Source organism: Pelmatolapia mariae, linkage group LG7, assembly GCF_036321145.2.
Source record: "Pelmatolapia mariae isolate MD_Pm_ZW linkage group LG7, Pm_UMD_F_2, whole genome shotgun sequence".
Lineage (NCBI taxonomy): Eukaryota > Metazoa > Chordata > Actinopteri > Cichliformes > Cichlidae > Pelmatolapia > Pelmatolapia mariae.
Genome location: NC_086233.1, coordinates 12,845,848 through 12,862,500, shown reverse-complemented (window position 1 = coordinate 12,862,500; position 16,653 = coordinate 12,845,848). Strand labels below are relative to the sequence as shown.

The window sequence follows — 16,653 nt, the reverse complement described above, 5'->3', positions numbered from 1 at the left end:
CAGGGCACTGGCCCTATTGAAGCTCAAGGTTCGGGATGGCATTCTCTACAGGGAGACAAGAGACCCTGTGAGCAAAACAAAGAGACTCCAGTTGGTGTTGCCAGCAAATTTACGGGCTCAGGCCTTAAAAGGTGTCCACAATTTGGCAGGGCACCAGGGTCCAGTTCGGATCCTCCACCTACCAAGGCAACGATTTTTCTGGCCCAACATGGAGAGGGTTGTGAAGGAGCATGTTCGGTGCTGTGGAAGGTGCATACTCGCCAAGACTCCAGAGCCTGCAGCACGAGCCCCATTAGAGAGCATTAAGCTCATCTGCATTGACTTTTGGTCAGCAGAGGACAGAAAGAAGCGCTCTGTTGATGTGCTTGTGGCAACTGACCACTTCACGAAAATGTCCTTTGCTTTCCCGTGCAAGAATCAAACTGGCAAGCAGCTTGCCAGAAAGTTGTGGGACTTTGTTTTTTGTGTATATGGTTTCCCTGAGCATATTCACTCAGACCAAGGTCCCAGCTTTGAGAGTGAATTGTTGTCTGAGCTTCTGCAGATTTCAGTCGTTGCCAAGTTTCACACTACTGCTTATCACCCTATGGGCAATGGTGGCACAGAGTGGTTGAACCGCACACTTGGCAATATGCTGTGAGCTCTCCCTCTCAGAGCCAAACAGGAAAGGCCGCAGCAGATTCAGACATTGACCTTTGCTTATAATGCCACCGTTCACGAGACTACTAGGTATGCCCCATTCTACTTGATGTTTGGCTGTGTCCCACGGCTACCGGTGGATGTTATGTTCAAATCTGTCTTGGATGATCCCATTGTGGCGGACTTTAGCAGCTACTCCAAGCTTCTTCTGTCATACTTGTCTGAGGCTGCCAAGATCACCCAGGAGCACACCAGCAATGAGCGGGAGCATACCAGCAATGAGCGGGAGCATCAGCCTGGTCAGTACAATAAGAAAATCAAGGGTGTGTCTCTGAATGTTGGGGATCGCGTGCTGCTTGCCAATAAAGGCGAGCGGGGCAAGAAAAAACTTGCAGACAAGTGGGAACCTCGGGTGTATACTTTTGTGGAGAGGCATCCCAGGACCCACATCTACAGGATCAGTGACTCTTCAGGCCAGAGTAAGGTCGTACACAGAAACCTCCTGTTGGATGTGAGTTTCCTTCCTGTTCAGGATTCATTGGGAAGTCAGTTTCTGGACGTTTTCTCCAGTGAGGGGGATCTCAGTGCGTGTTGGGATCTGGAGGACCCTGGCAGTCTAGAGACTACCACAGCAAGGACATCCTTGTGGGTGCTTTTGGATTTGAGCCATGGGGTGGATGTAGATTCTGTGGCAGGAGAGCACGCCTCACAGTCCCCGGATTGTCATCACGGGTTATGTGATGGTGCGGACATGGACAATGCCTGTGTTGTTGCCTTACCTGACTCTCAGACTTGCACAGCTTACACTTCAGCAAGTCCTTCTGGTCAGACCCAGCACTTTGCTCTTCCTACTCCGGTTGACTGTTCCACTACCTCTGACGTGACACGGTCTGGCGCAGTTTCTGCTCCAGCCACCTGTCATGGGGACACTGTCGTTCCACAGACTGTTCCTCTTTTTGACTCTGACATGAATCAGACCTCTGGTCAGCCATATCTTGGGCAGCCACCCGACTTGCCAAGACATGACCCTGACCATGCTACTGTTCGAGGCAAAGTGGTCACCAGAGCAGGTCGGGTGGTCAAGTCAGTCAACAGGCTGATAGAGAACATGGTCCAGAAACCTATTGTCTGGGGCCTGATACCGCCACGGAAGGCTCGGTCTCTGGCATAGACCGTTTCCCGGTCACCCCATTGTATATCATGAATGTGTATTTGCTTGGGGCATCATGACGCCCGTCCAGTGCGTCTTTGGGGGACCATGTTTGATGAGGTGTAGGCCGCACCTTTGTGTTCTAAAAGGGTTGGAGGCCTGATCAACCTATCCATCTTCTTTTGATCCGTTTTAGGGATAGTTTTTTTTAACTGAACTATGGGATAAGATCCTTCGGTTGCCTGGTCTGGAGGTGATGGCAGTTCAGCATCGTTGTGCCTCTTGGTATTGCAGTACCGTTCAGATGTGTAGTGATTTTGGTGAAATTCAGGGGGGGTGAATGTAACATATGTCTTAAATACTTGTGAATTTCACCCAAAACACCTTTTTTTTTTAATTAAATATTTCATTTTGCATTTTAATCTCCTGCCTGTGTGATCTGAGTCTGTGTGTTCGTGTGTGTGCGCTGCGTATGACGTAGGCGCGTGCATGTGTGCCCCGGTCACAGCTCCTTTCAGCATGGCTGGAGGAGAGGTGTCCTGGCAGACGCGACACACACAGCTCAGACCTTTATTTCTGTGTTGCAGATGTGCAGTAAAAAGCCAAAGACCCAGTGCTGTCTCCTGCCTCTTACTTTCACGCTAGAACACAACGCATAGACAGGCGTAACATACAGATGGGTTACACTCACAGTAGAAATTATTATTAGTTGTGATTCTTTTACCCACACTGAGCCACGTGAAGCCACTACAGGATCTCCACCTGTCGAATCTAACTTTAACCCCTGAGAGTACCTGCTTTCCTGATTAATTGTGGAGGCAAAATCTCCTTCTATTTACCTAGAAGAATTAAATTCTCTTTGTTCTCCTCTTTTTTCTGTGCTCATGCTCTACATAACTGATTCAAGCAGATTACATTCATTTAGTATATTTAAGAGACCACACTTTTTCATTTTAACTTAAGTAAAAGAAATTGATTCATTACTTCAACTTTAAGCAGAATAGGTTTTAACACAAGTATCTATACTTCTGTTTCTACTTTTCCCACCTCTGATCTTACAAAACTATTAGTCAGTAAATGAATAAGCAGAGAAATAATCCAACCATCCTTCAAGTGCCTATGCAACTCAGGGTTGCAGATGTGTTTTATATAAGCATTAGATCATCCAGAATCGATACAAAGGCACAGGAAAGAAACAGCTACAAAACTATAAAGGACTATAAAAGTCTTTTCTAATTTTTCTCACGTTTTTCCAGACTGAATGATATGTGCATACTTCTATACAAACAAAACTGATACAACAAAGAATATGATGAATCTCACAGCCAAGCAAAAAGCTTGAGGAATAACACATAACACCAATACATAATACACCCCAACACAGATTTAACCTAAAAGACCAAAGACCTAAAAGTTATTGTATTCAATCTTTCTACTAATAACCTTATTTCTAAAATAATAGATGTATTTAACAGTGCTTTTCCCCCCCATCATTTTTTGTCATCTTTCTGTGTTTCTTGCTTCACTTTCAGCTCACCCCCACTGCTCACTGTGGATAGCTGCACTCTCTATTTGTTTTGACAAAGATTTTTGTCTGTTGAAAGGGAGTTTTTCCCCCCCCCTTGTGATGCCAAGAAGTGTCCTTCCTCACAGGAGATTTTGGAATTGTTTGGTTTTTATTTATAATCTTTTTTTTTTTACCTTGCAACATGAAGAACCTTGAAAGAAGTATTGATTTGTCTGTATACTCGTGTATATATATGGACTGAGTAGTCCATGTTATTACAAGAAACAGGCATGTGGACACCTGCACAGACCCCTTCGCTCACCATCTAATGATAACATTTATGTCTCTTGAACCTTTGACCTGTTTGAAAAATTGCATTTGAAAAGACTTGGAATGAGCTACCTAGATACTTAAGACCTGCAACTACAACTTTAAATCTCCACCATAAATGCATCACATCACAGTGTAAGCAGGCATTATTTTCTTATTACTGAGCAAGTATTTCCATGCTGTCACTGGAGTCACCAGGATGTAGGACACAAAAAATGAACAAATTCAACATTCAACTTGCCAATCAGATTTAAATACTCAGAAACTAAAGGTGCCAGAACACTGTTATAGATTGTACAGGCTCACTTTAACCCATGATTACACACATTTTAAACAGAGCCAGAGTCCTGAGACTGACTGACTTTTTGTGTTTCTCAAATTCTAAAATTGTAGCACAGGTTCTCCCTCGCCACAAAGAGTACACCATCAATCCATCCATCAATCCATCCATCTTCTTCCACCTATCCGGGGTCAGGTCGCAGGGGCAGCAGCCCAAGGAGAGAAGCCCAGACCTCCCTCTGCTGATTCTCATTCCCACCGCTTCACACTCGGCTGCGAACCATTCCAAAGCGCGCTCAAGGCCATCACCTGATGAAGCCAACAGAACCACATCATCCACAAAAAGCAGAGATGAGAATCTGAGACCACCCAAGTGAAAGCCTTCCGCCACTTGGCTACACCCAGAAATTCGGTCCATAAAAATTACAAACAGAATCGGCAACAAAGGGCAGTCTTGGCAGAGCCCATCACCCACGAGGAACGAGTCCGACTTATTGCCGGCTTTGCGGACCAAGCTCTTGCAACGGTTGTACAAGGATCGAATGGACCGTAGCAATGGGCCAGACACCCCATACTCCTGGAGCGCCCCCCACAGGACACCCCGAGTCCACACTAGACTGGTTGGGCAAAATCCCATGCACCCTCAAGTATCCTTGAGAGGATAAAGTGCTGATCCAGTGTTGCACGACCAGGACGAAAACCGCAATGTTCCTCCTGTATCCCAGGTTCGACTAACGGATGGACTCTCCTTTCCAGCACCCTGGCATAGACCTTGCCAGGGAGGCTGAGGAGTGGGATTTCCCTATAGTTGGAACACACCCTCCGGTCCCCTTTCTTAAAGATGGGAATCACCATCCCGGTCTGCCAATCCAGGGGTACTGCCCCTGATCTCCACTCAGCAGTGTAGAGGCATGTCAACCCAGATAGTCCTACAACATCCAGAGCCTTCAGGATCTCAGGGCGGACCTCATCCACCCCAGTGGCTATGCCACCAAGGAGTTGTTTAACTGCCTCAGTGACCTCGCCCCTGGAGATTGGCGGGTCATCCAGTTTGTCCCCAGACTCTGCTTCCTCCACGGAAGACGTGCCAGTGGGATTAAGGAGGTCCTCGAAGTATTCCTTCCACCACCCAACAAGTCAGCAGTGCTCCACCAGCACTATACACAGTGCCGGTAGCACACCGCTTTCCCCTCCTGAGTCACCTAACGGTTTGCCAGAATCTCTTCAAGGCAGTCCACAAGTCTTTTTGAGTTTTTGCTTCAGCCACTCCCTGCGCCGCGTTCCGCTTGGCCTGTCGGTACCTATCAGCTGCCTCCAAAGTCCCACAGGCTAACCCTACAGGACATCTTCTTCAGCTTGGTGGCTCCCCTCATCTCTGGTGTCCATCATTTGGTTCAGGGGTTACCACCATGACAGGCACCAGCCACCTTGCAGCCGCAGCTCAGTGCAGCGGCTTTGGCAGTGGAGATGCTGAACATTATCCATTCGGACTCAGTGTCCCCAGTCTCCCTTGGAATGCTGTTGAAGCTCTGCCGGAGGTGTGTGTTGAAGATCTTGTGGACCGGGGCCTCTGCTAGGCATTCCCAGTACACCCTCACTATACGTTTAGGCGTGCCAGGTCTGTCCAGTGTCCTCCCCGGCAACCTGATCCAACTCACCACCAAGTGGTGATCAGTTGACAGAGTACACCTAATAACAATACTAAAATGAAGGAAAATGCACTCATTGAAAAAGCTATTAAATCCTGTATATTTAACCACATGTTTTAACACTTTAATGTTTTAACTTAACTAATGGGGACCTCATACCTGGTTACAGCCTTGAATATCTATATCAGCTAAAGAGAAATGAGCCTACACCAATGATCAACCAATCAATCAATCAAGGCTTTATTTGTCACATGCAGGTTGCCCTGCGGTGAAATGGGATCCCCCCCCCGACCTTACATACACACACAGACATTACATGGGATACAAGTCGGAGATTGGTAGCGTTGGAGAAGAAAAACATTGAAATGTACATTACAACGGGAAAGTACAAGAGGAAAAAAAGAGACCCCTTCTCATGCTGTGCCTCCGTGGTGGAACAGCATGGGAACAGGAAACAAAAAAAACTCCTCTGCACAAAAAGCACATAAATGTCCACAGCACAACATTGTGAAGACATAACAAGCCACACAGTAGGGTGATGGGTCAGCAGTAATCTGAAGCGAACCCAGCAGCCGCCTCGCACGTCGCTATCTTATCTAGCGCCACACGTAGACCCGCCGTGCTCCCCCAGAGGAAACAAGCGTGGAAGGCGTTTGGACAGGGAGGGGGGTGATTGTCTGCATATCAGTGTAAGTGTATGTGTTTGCATGTCCATAGTTCAGCGGAGACAGTGTCCTTCGCCCTACCAGGCTAAGTAAACAGTCTACCAGCCAACCCAGGTGGCCTTGCATGGAATGGGGAGGAACAGTGTCAACATAGTCGTTATCAGGGATTGTTTTGTTCGGCTCCAGCCTTGAGCCCGCAGCTGGCGCCGGAGGGGTAGCCGCATTAAGATGGCGATTTCTTTCCAACAACTCATGAGAATTTGGAGCTGTTTTTGCTTTAGCACACCGACACTGGTCTCTCCATCTCCCGTTGGATAGCCGCCAGTTTCTCCACGATGTTGTTTACCTTCAATTCCGTGGTCTTGTCAATCCTTTGCTCACAGAGCAGATTCTGAGACCTCACGACCGCAGCCAACTGATCCGTGATGTATTCCAGCTTCCGCCCATAGTTGTTGATTTGAGCTGATTCTTCCCTGATGTGACCCAGTATCCGCTCAGAGATGTTATTCTGAGTATTCACTGCAGCCGCAATAGCCTCCAAGCTCTTGACCATGTCCCTGTCTGTGAGCCCTTTCTGAGAAGCCGCGCCTCGTCCCGTCAATTCAATCTCAGCGGGCAGCTTTGTGGGGGTTTGAGCAGCCGGTTCCACTGTCTTAATTCTCCGATAAGCCAGGGCCAAGCCAGCTCCGATCAGCAAGAACCCTGTTATCATGGTTCTGAATAGGTAGATATCTTCAGCCAATGAATGTCAAAAACAGACACTATCCGAATACCCAATCAAAGTTAATCAAATGAGAAGTGGTTAAAGATCATCAGCCCAAAGATTATCAAAAAAGGATGAAATTCAGAACAGCCTATCATCTTTTGCCATTTGACTGAAGTTCCACACATACCCAGATTTGAATTTGAGATGATTGCTTACTGAGACATGGGCCCTATCATTTCCAAGGCAGTTACACCAAAAGATAACACTAAGTTCAAACTTTACCTTGCATTTAAGACACAAACCTTTTTTGATGTACTGATAAACCAAAATTAGTAAGTTAGATTTTTTTATATAATTCACATAATACTCTTGCTGTTGCACAGAACTTCCAGCAGGAACAAAATCAAATGGCATCATTCTTATGTAGCACTTTTCTCCTCTATCTGAGCACTAAAAGCACTTTGGTTTGTAGACATCTTTGCACTTTAATGTCAGAGCAAACTAAGACTAAATGCCCTGGTCTGTTACTTAGAAAAACTTCAGCCAACTATATAAGTTCAGAATTTAAAAGGCATAATAAAAAATGTGTATAATTTATGTAATAAATGTTAGTATCAATGGTTATTACAATGTTATTACAGTGGCCTCAATCAGCATGTAGTGGGGTGTGGTCTGAGGCTTGGCTGCAGGAGTGGGGTGGTGAAGTGGGTTCAGAGGACAGTGCCAGGGGACACTGGCAACTATAATCTAGTCATGCCTCCCCTATTTCAGTAGCGTGCCAGGACCTGGAAGGAAGAGCTGAAGCTGGGACTGGACCACTGAGTGCGAGTATGAGACAGCTGGCAGTGTGTGGCCAAAAATGCCCTTCTAAATAAAATTACTGTTAACCACTTAACAGTGTATGTTGTGCTGGACAAAATAACACTGGCGTGTGTGACTCACTCAACTGGGGAACCCCTAATAATAACCACGTGTATTTATGGTCCATCTATGAAGTGCACTATATTACCAGAAGTTTTAACGCACCAATTCAAATCATTGAATTCAGATGTTCCAATCACTTCTATGACCACAGATATATAAACTCAAGCACCTAGACATGCAGGCTGCTTCTACAAACATTTGTTAAATAATGGGTTGTTTTCAGGAGCTCAGTGAATTCCAGCATGACACAGTGATATTATACAACCTGTGCAACAGCAAGTCCAGGCGTGAAATTTACTCCCTACTAGAGCTGGGCGATATAAGATTTTTTCATATCACGATATGTTTTTTTCATTTCAGGCGATAACGATATATATCACGATATAAGCCAAATAACTATATGTGTAAGATTTAAATGTGCCGTTGCTCACAAGTAAAATGTGAAATAATCACCAGCTTGTCTTGATTTTAATATTTATTTCCCATAATAAGTTCAACAGGGTAGATGTACTTAAGGAACATGAGACTTTTTCAGATAAATAAAGGCAAATATTGCAAACTACACAAAAGGCAGCCGCTAAAGCATTTAAGTTTCAAAATAGAACAAACAAAACGGACTACTAAATTGTCAATTCCACTTAGAAACAAAATATTAATTCTAAAAATAAATCTTAGTTTGTTTTACAGAAGAACAGACAAAATTGACTAACTTTTGTCAATATCAAATAAACTGAGAACTAAAAGGAAATTTTCAATCTCTCCTTGTTGTATAGCTTTCTAAACTTTCTGAATCATTTATCATCCGCAACTGAAAATAGTTGTGGATGATTACTATACCTTTCTAATGTGACGTTGTTGTCCCTGGCTCTCTTTCTCTCTCTCCCTCCGGCTCTGTTCCAGTGCCACTGCGAGTGTAACTACCGCCCCTCCCCCCTCTTCCCAGCGCAAAGCACAAGGCTCGCGTGCGGAGTGAAGCGGAAAAAAAGTGCGAGAGAGAGGGTGAGAGAAAGAAAGAAAAAAAAACCCATGGCTCGCGATAAGGAGCCGGCTCGCGACGTTCACGTCAAAGATTTGGCTCTAGAGCCATTTCCCAAACAACTACACATGTGCGTCTTGGAACTCGTGCTGTACGTAACAAGTCAACTTAATTTGGATTGGCTGTTCTTCTTTTCTTTTCTTTTTTTTAAGAGATCAAGAGAGACGAGTGTCTATCGCAATAGTTTAATTTTTCTATCGAGAAAAAGTTATTTCGCAATACATATCGTTATCGTTTTATCGCCCAGCTCTACTCCCTACTAAATATTCCACAGTCAGAGGAGGCGCAAAATGATAGAGGTTGTCAACTTTCTGCAGGGTTAATCACTATAGACCTCCATATTTCATGTGGCCTTCAGAATAGCTTGAGAACAGTGACGTACAGAGCTTCATGGAATAGGTTTCCATGGCTGGGAAGTTATATGCAAGCCTTACATCACCAAGTGCAATGCAAACCATTAGATGCAATGATGAAGGCTTAGGTGTCTGGTTTTGGCAGTTGCGGCAGTTGGTACTCATTTAAGTGTCTGTGTAGGTTCTCAGTCGTCCAGATCATGGTAGTCTAAGGAGCTTAGAAAGGTACTTGTTTAACTGCACTGTGCTAAGTGTGAAGTTTGGTGGAGGGAGGATTATGGTGTGGGGTTATTTTTCAGGAGTTGGGCTCGGCCCCTTAGTTCCAGTGGAAGGAACCCAGAATGTATATCAATATTTCTGTTTGAACATGACTGTGCACCAGCGCACATAGAAAGGTCCATAAAGGTTCATCATGGTAGAGTGGGTTTGGTGTGGAAAAACCTGACTGGTTTGCAGTGTCTTAACCTTAACCCGACAGAACACCTTTTGGATTAATCAGAGCTGAGACATCAGAGTCTGACTTCACAAATGCACTTCTGGAAAAATTGTCAAAAATCCCCATGAACACACTCCTTATGGTTTTTCTGGCTTTTCTTCTATGCTATTTTCGTAAAACATTGTTTAATTCATTGCAGTTGTTTAAAGGGTATAAGGAAAAATTCCTGTTTTGTGGGTATATCCTATTTTCACTGTGCTACTATTTCTAATGCAAATGTATGATAAATAATGTGTGAATTCATCTTTGAAATGCTGATACTGTATAAATGTTGACTGTCTTATTTTCAATTTGGATGAAGATTTGCAATAGAAGTTAGCACACTAAAGCATCTGCTTGTTCCATTATCAGACTTACATGATGAAAAGTGAACAAACATGTCACAAACCAGAAACTGAAAATTTACCTTAATAAGTATGTGTGTGTATGTATGTATATATATGTACATGTGTGTGCAGATATATATGTATGTATGTATATGTATGTGTGTTTGTTACTATGTAATTATTTTGCCTGTTACCTGTGGTAACGCAAATTATAATTAATATACTCTGTATTTAGTTATGAAGGTTCTGTTTGTTGTTTGCGAGCTGCCGTTGAGAAGCTTGCATGTGCCCAGGGCTGTTGATGGGTTTGTATGGTTTGCAACGATGGGCGTAGCTGCAGGAAGTTTGTTTTTTGTTGATGAGTGAGTATAGGGGTGGGATTTAATAAGTTTTCTTTGTCCCACTCCTTTTTCAGGCAATTTTTGTTTTTTTGTTTTGTGCACTTTATGTTCAATATAGGTATTTTTATTGTGCCTGAAATGAATAAATAAATGAAATGAAATGAAAATGAAATGAATATAAAGGTTGTGCCTTTTGATCATTGTAGCATAAAAGACAATGCAATATAAAAGTAAGAAACAAGTTTGCAGCGGTTCTGTGGACGAAAACACCAAACAAAAAGCTTCAGTAACTAACAGTTACAGTGACTAAGACAGTAAATGTTAAATAGTAAACGGAATGATTCTTATATAGTTTTTTCTATTCTCCCAGAGCACTCAAAACGCTTTATAGGGCAATCACTCTTTACAGTAGACCTGAATTGGAAAACTATCACAGAATGCACTACCCATAATGTGCAACCATAAAGTGGATTGACTATGGAGAATATGTTTGAGTACATCAAATGTGTCCACAGAGATTTGTTCATCAGAATGTAAATTTCTGCTGAACCTTTTGACATTTTGGTGTCAATGTCTTGGATCCAACCCTCCATGTGTTGACAGTCCAGGCTGGTATTCGTACTGTAACAGAGCAGGGTTTTTTTTTTCTTAGTATGCTTTGAGCCATTTGAGTATTGTTGCTAACCATGTGCATTGCCTTTTAGACTCAGTTTAATATGTTCTAATATTCAAGTATGATAATCCACCATTTCGTTTTTGTGAGCATGTAAAAGGCTGTATTTAAGAAAAGTGGTTGTATGGATTGAAACACTCATTTTATGAATGTATATAAATATACATAATAAATAAATATAAATAAATATAAATACAGCTTTAAAGAAAACACTTAAATGGAGAAACACTGCATTAATGAAAAATATAAGAAGAAATAAAGAGGTTAACTGTTAGTCAAGTTGCAAGCCAAGAAGATGAGAGGAAATAGACATACTGTAAAAGCTGGCCATTACATAGTTTTGGCAGCGATCACCAGTAAATTCAACTGGACACCTGAGTAGGAAACACGAGAAATAGAGAAGAAGAGAAAGAGGGTGTTAGTTTATGTCATATGCAAAACCCACAGTCATCACTGGTGTTATGGATATCTAAACCAGCATGTCTAGCTATTGAGTCTTTATTTAACGTTCTCCTTTCAGACTATGTTGTGTATTGCATAAGTCATAAATGACAGATGATCAATTCTAATTTAGTGATTACAGTTAACCTAATTTAACTACTCTCTTTGCAACAGACTGAAATTTGCATGTATGTAATAAGACAATTAGGATAACCCCAGTTGCATAAATTTCAGATAAAATAGAATTAAAGACCCCAGTAATGGCTCCATTACTCTTGGTCATTCAGTACTGCAACAGGTAATCCCTCTGCTCTCTTGTATGTGACATTTATTTTTTTCCAACACTGTGTTTAGACTTGAAAATTTACAGTGACCTGCTAACCTGCTCAAGATAAATATGCAGTAAAATATGCAGTGCTGTTGATAATAATAATAATAATAATAATAATAATAATAATAATTATTATTATTATTATTATTATTATTATTATTATTATTATTATTATTATTATTATTATTATTACTACTACTACTATTTTGAAAATTTTTCACGCTTACACGTTTCAAAAACGGTTTTAATATGTTTAATACACAAAGATGTCCCAAGTACAAGTTACAAAATGCAGATTAGAAACAATCATTTTATTTTTTATACATAATAGTTATCAACCTACCTGGCCCTATGTAACACAGTTAACCCTCTGAGCTCTATCCTGGCCATTTGTGGCCACTTTGCTTTTCGCTTTTCAACCATTTTTGTTCTGTTAATGCAAATGGAATGAAACTTCCCAAAGGTGTGTATTTCTTTCAGATTTTTTAATTTTCAACATCAGCTCCTTAATAATGTCAATAATATTCACTATAAATTAAACTGTTCCTCTTGGCTCTATCGTGGCCATTTTTGGCCAATTGAAACCCATTATAACCACTTTTTTGATTCCTTGTTATTGACAGTACTATATCATGCGATTTAGGTAAAATTGCTTTCATTCTAAACTCAACACATGAAAATTGTAGTTTTTAATGTTTTTTTACCAAATTACATCATTTACCCATTTTTGGCCAAGCAAGCAATTTCATGTAATATTCTGAGTTTCTAGTAGCGGCCTTTGATGGCCTACCACACTCCAATGGACCAAAATAATGAAACAATTTTGACATAGGTTTGATCTTAAGGATCTAATAGTTTGTGTTTGTGCATGACATTGCAGTACAAACATGTATTTGCAAGATAGACTGGAATAAATTCAAACATTACATAGGCTGCAGTGAATTTCTGTGGATGCAGGCTATTGAGCTTTGAGGTTCCCAGTCAAACTTAGCTTTGAAGCACATGTTAAAAGCACTTTTACTCTTGTATTTTTCATCAAAAGATACCATACCCAAAATATCAACTCTAGAAACAAAAACAAAAACAAAAAACCCCCAATCACAGGACATTTTGCAGAGTTCAAACCTGCAGCTGCAGCTGGAGCGCAAACAACAACAAACACTATTTGTAAACGTGTCCTGGAGTTTATGCAGGTGCAGACAGAGCTACTGCTGTAAGTAAGCCTAACAGCTTCCAGATCATTTATTCTGGCAATATGGCAATTAGATCATCACTGCTTCAAGCACTGCCTATATGATCTGGTCAGAGAGCAAGGACAGCAAGCAGTCCTCTGCCCTTGAAGAAAATACATCTGCCCAAGATGAAGAAACCTCCTCTCCAGAAGATGAGGGTCCAATCTGCAAAGAGGCTGACTGCATCACCACTGATGTTGAGTTCTAGCCAGTGCCCGAATCCTCTTCTTTGGGGGAGGATTGGGGTTGGGGGGCATGGAGGTGGAGGTGGAGCGCCCCCCCCCCCAAAAAGAACACAGGAGCATTTTCTGAGACCGAGGAGCCGGCGACTCAGTGGATCCGCCATGAAAGGAAAACCATGTGGGTCCCACTACTGAAGAGAGACTGCACCACAATCCAGTACCCACTGCTATCAAACTAGGGGTCACCCTGTATGCAGTTTCCTGCATTAGCAGCCTGAGATCTACTTTTGACTTTTTTATAACAAAGGAGATCTTTTAGCTGCTGTGCACCCTTACAAACCTGCACGGGAGGCCAAGGTGTGAGGATTGGAGGATTATAGATGAAGTGGAGATAAAACCTACACCAGAATAAAGCAATACATAGCATGTTGGATGAAAACACTGGAAGTTCTCAGGAAGTAAAAAAGGCATGGGGTTCAGACTCCAACTGACGGAGGAGCTCCGAGGACAACATCTTTCCTTCAGTCACATTGGCAGAGGAACTCCTCAGATGAAAACCGGCACAGGGGAAACAACCCAGAGCTTCCTCCTCAGCTCCTCCAGTTGCAACAGAGGAAGATCTTGTTGTCTGTCTTTGGCTTCACCAAAACTACCACAGCAATATCCCACATGCCAAAGCAATGGAGGAATATGCTTCTTTTGACAGCAACACACAAGGAACCAGCAGTCGGTGATGGGGAATAAAGGATGCGTGAAAGGAACGGAACAGCAGCCCCTTGAACCAGATGTAGAAAGTGTGCCTACAAAAACCACTCTAATGTGGTTAGTACATCTTGCTGCTAATGAGGATGCACACAGAAGCACACAGATACTGGAATATAAATTTTGATCATTTTATTGGTGATTGCAGGGATTATTTGGTCATTAAATTGCCTTTCTGGCCACTAACACACCATGTGTGACATTGCTTTTGGCCATTCATCCCCCCCCCCCCAAAAAAAAGAATAAATAAATAAATAAATAAATAAATAAAGTAAAAATAAATCATTGTAACAGTTACTGTTACTGACCTGCAATGATGATAAAAAACATATTAGGTTTCACCATTTATATGCTAAAAGATGTGAACTTTATTACTATTTTTACTATAATAATACATAATCTGACTGGTATTCAAAGGGTATAATATCAGAATTTGAATTATATTTTGGTTTTTATGACTAGAAGTGGTGCTAATTTAAAAAATCAAGTCAATGAAAGTAGAAAAATGTTTTAATATATATGAATTTTATAGCATTTTGTAAATGTAAACAGGGGTGGCCATTTTTGGACATGAACAAGCTGAGAGGGATTTTTTTTTGTTTGCATAAAACTCATTGATACTTTTAATTATTGCTATGCATCTAACCTCCATCATGGTTAGAAAATAAATCAGTTTGCATGTATTATTTAGAAAAAAAATGGGGATTTTATGCTTTTATCCCTATGTAAATCATTAAAATTATGTGATTTAACTGGTATTTAAAGGGTTAAATTTCAGAATTTTAATGAAATTTTGATTTTCATGAACAGCCCTGATGCTAATCGAAAAAATCATGTGAAAAAAACTGGACATTTTTTAATATATATATGAATTTTATAGCATTTTGTAAATGTAAACAAGGGGTGGCCATTTTTGGCCACGAACAAGCTGAGAGGGAGTTTTTTGATTTTTCTGCCACTGCAGAAAAAAACAATGTTGCATAAATGTCATTGATGCTGTTAATTATTGCTATGCATCTAACCTTCATCATGGTTAGCAAATAAATCAGATGGCATGTATTATTTAGAAAAAAAACTGGGATTTTATGATTTTCTCTATTTATGAGTTGTTATGATTATGTGCTCTAACTGGTATTTAAAGGGTTAAATTTCAGAATTTTAATGAAATTTTGATTTTCATGAACAGCCCTGATGCTAATCTAAAAAATCATGTAAAAAAACTGGACTTTTTTTTTTAATATATATGAATTTTATAGCATTTTGTAAATGTAAACAAGGGGTGGCCATTTTTGGCCACGAACAAGCTGAGAGGGAGTTTTTATGTTTTTGCTCTCTCTGCACTAAAATAACAATGCATTGTAATCAATGTTGATGTGAATCAATTATATGCCCCAGACTCTACTATTAATAATACAAGAAATTTCAGTAGCAATGCAATTATATAAAATTGCGAGATTTGAGGTTGTCTTCCAGCTGGTGCAGTGGACAAACAAACTGGTGTTTAAAGGGTTAAAAAATAAAAAAGTAATAATTATTTTATATTTATGGAAAGAACTGAAGTTACTTAAAAGCTTTATGCAGAAAAAATGGCAAAACAAACAAACAAACAAAAAAGAATTACAGGCCTAATCTGTAGGTGGCCACTTTTGGCCACGAACAAGTTGAAAGGGTAGTGATTTTGATCAAGGCCAGAGGGTTAATTAATGTTAAATCTTGAATTAACTATGATTAACTGCATTAAGAACTGCAAGCCTCACTTGCATCAGTTAAGACTGATATGATTCAACAATATGAAAGAGACTAGATAAAAATTGGCATCCTGAGAAAACCACAGTTGATCAAAAAGAATTGTCTCACATTTCCCCCCAAAAACCCTCAATGAACCCCAAGACTTTGGGGAAAATATTCTGTGGATAAATAGGACAAAAGTTTAACTCTTGGGAAGGTTTGCATTCCATTACAATTGGAATAAATTAAACACAATGTTTCACAAAAAGAACATCATACCAACAGTCAAACATGGTGGTGGTAGTATGATGGGCAAGGCCTGCTTCAAGGTCTGGATTAAGTGCCCCAATTTATGGAATCATGGATCAAAATAAAACACAAACAAAAAATAAAAATAAAAAACAAAGTCAAGGCTTTGTAGTGGCGTAGTCAAAGGTTAAATCCATCTGAGATGGTTTGGTATGACTTTAAACAGGCCATACATGCTTCAAAACCTTCCAGTGTAGCTGAATTTTGATCTGAAAGACTCATTGTCAGTTATTGCAAATGCTTGATTGTAGTTCTTGCTTCCAAGTATGGCACAAGCAGTTTATAGGTTTTAAGAATAGTTATCTTTTTACATAAGCAGGTATACATACAGGTATACATACATACCTACATAAGCATAAGTAGGTTTAAATAGCTTTTTCTCTTAAATTAAATCATTTAATAACTGCACTTACTCAGGTAATCTTTGTCTGATATTAAAAAATGTTTTGATGATCTGACACATATCAAAAAATATCAAAAAAACAAATATCAAAAAAAGAAAGAAAAGAAATCAATAGGACTGTAGCACTGTAGGTTAGGGGCAACTTTCATCTGCTCTTATGCATTTTCAGACAATTTTAAAGCTTTTCAATA

The 16,653-nt window shown here is 40.7% G+C and overlaps 1 protein-coding gene across 6 annotated transcripts in view; it reads right to left on the bottom strand.

The window, feature by feature from the left end:
• The window catches only part of nrg1 (neuregulin 1), a 71,542-nt gene that overhangs the window by 37,931 nt on the left and 16,958 nt on the right, over positions 1-16,653 (bottom strand). For 3 of the 6 annotated variants that reach the window (XM_063477940.1, XM_063477937.1, XM_063477938.1), the window contains exon 4: positions 11,390-11,448. The exons of the other annotated variants lie outside the window; for them this stretch is intronic. In XM_063477940.1, coding sequence (XP_063334010.1) covers positions 11,390-11,448 — 59 coding nt within the window. The remainder of the gene's footprint in view (positions 1-11,389; positions 11,449-16,653) is intronic. 6 annotated transcript variants of the gene reach the window in all.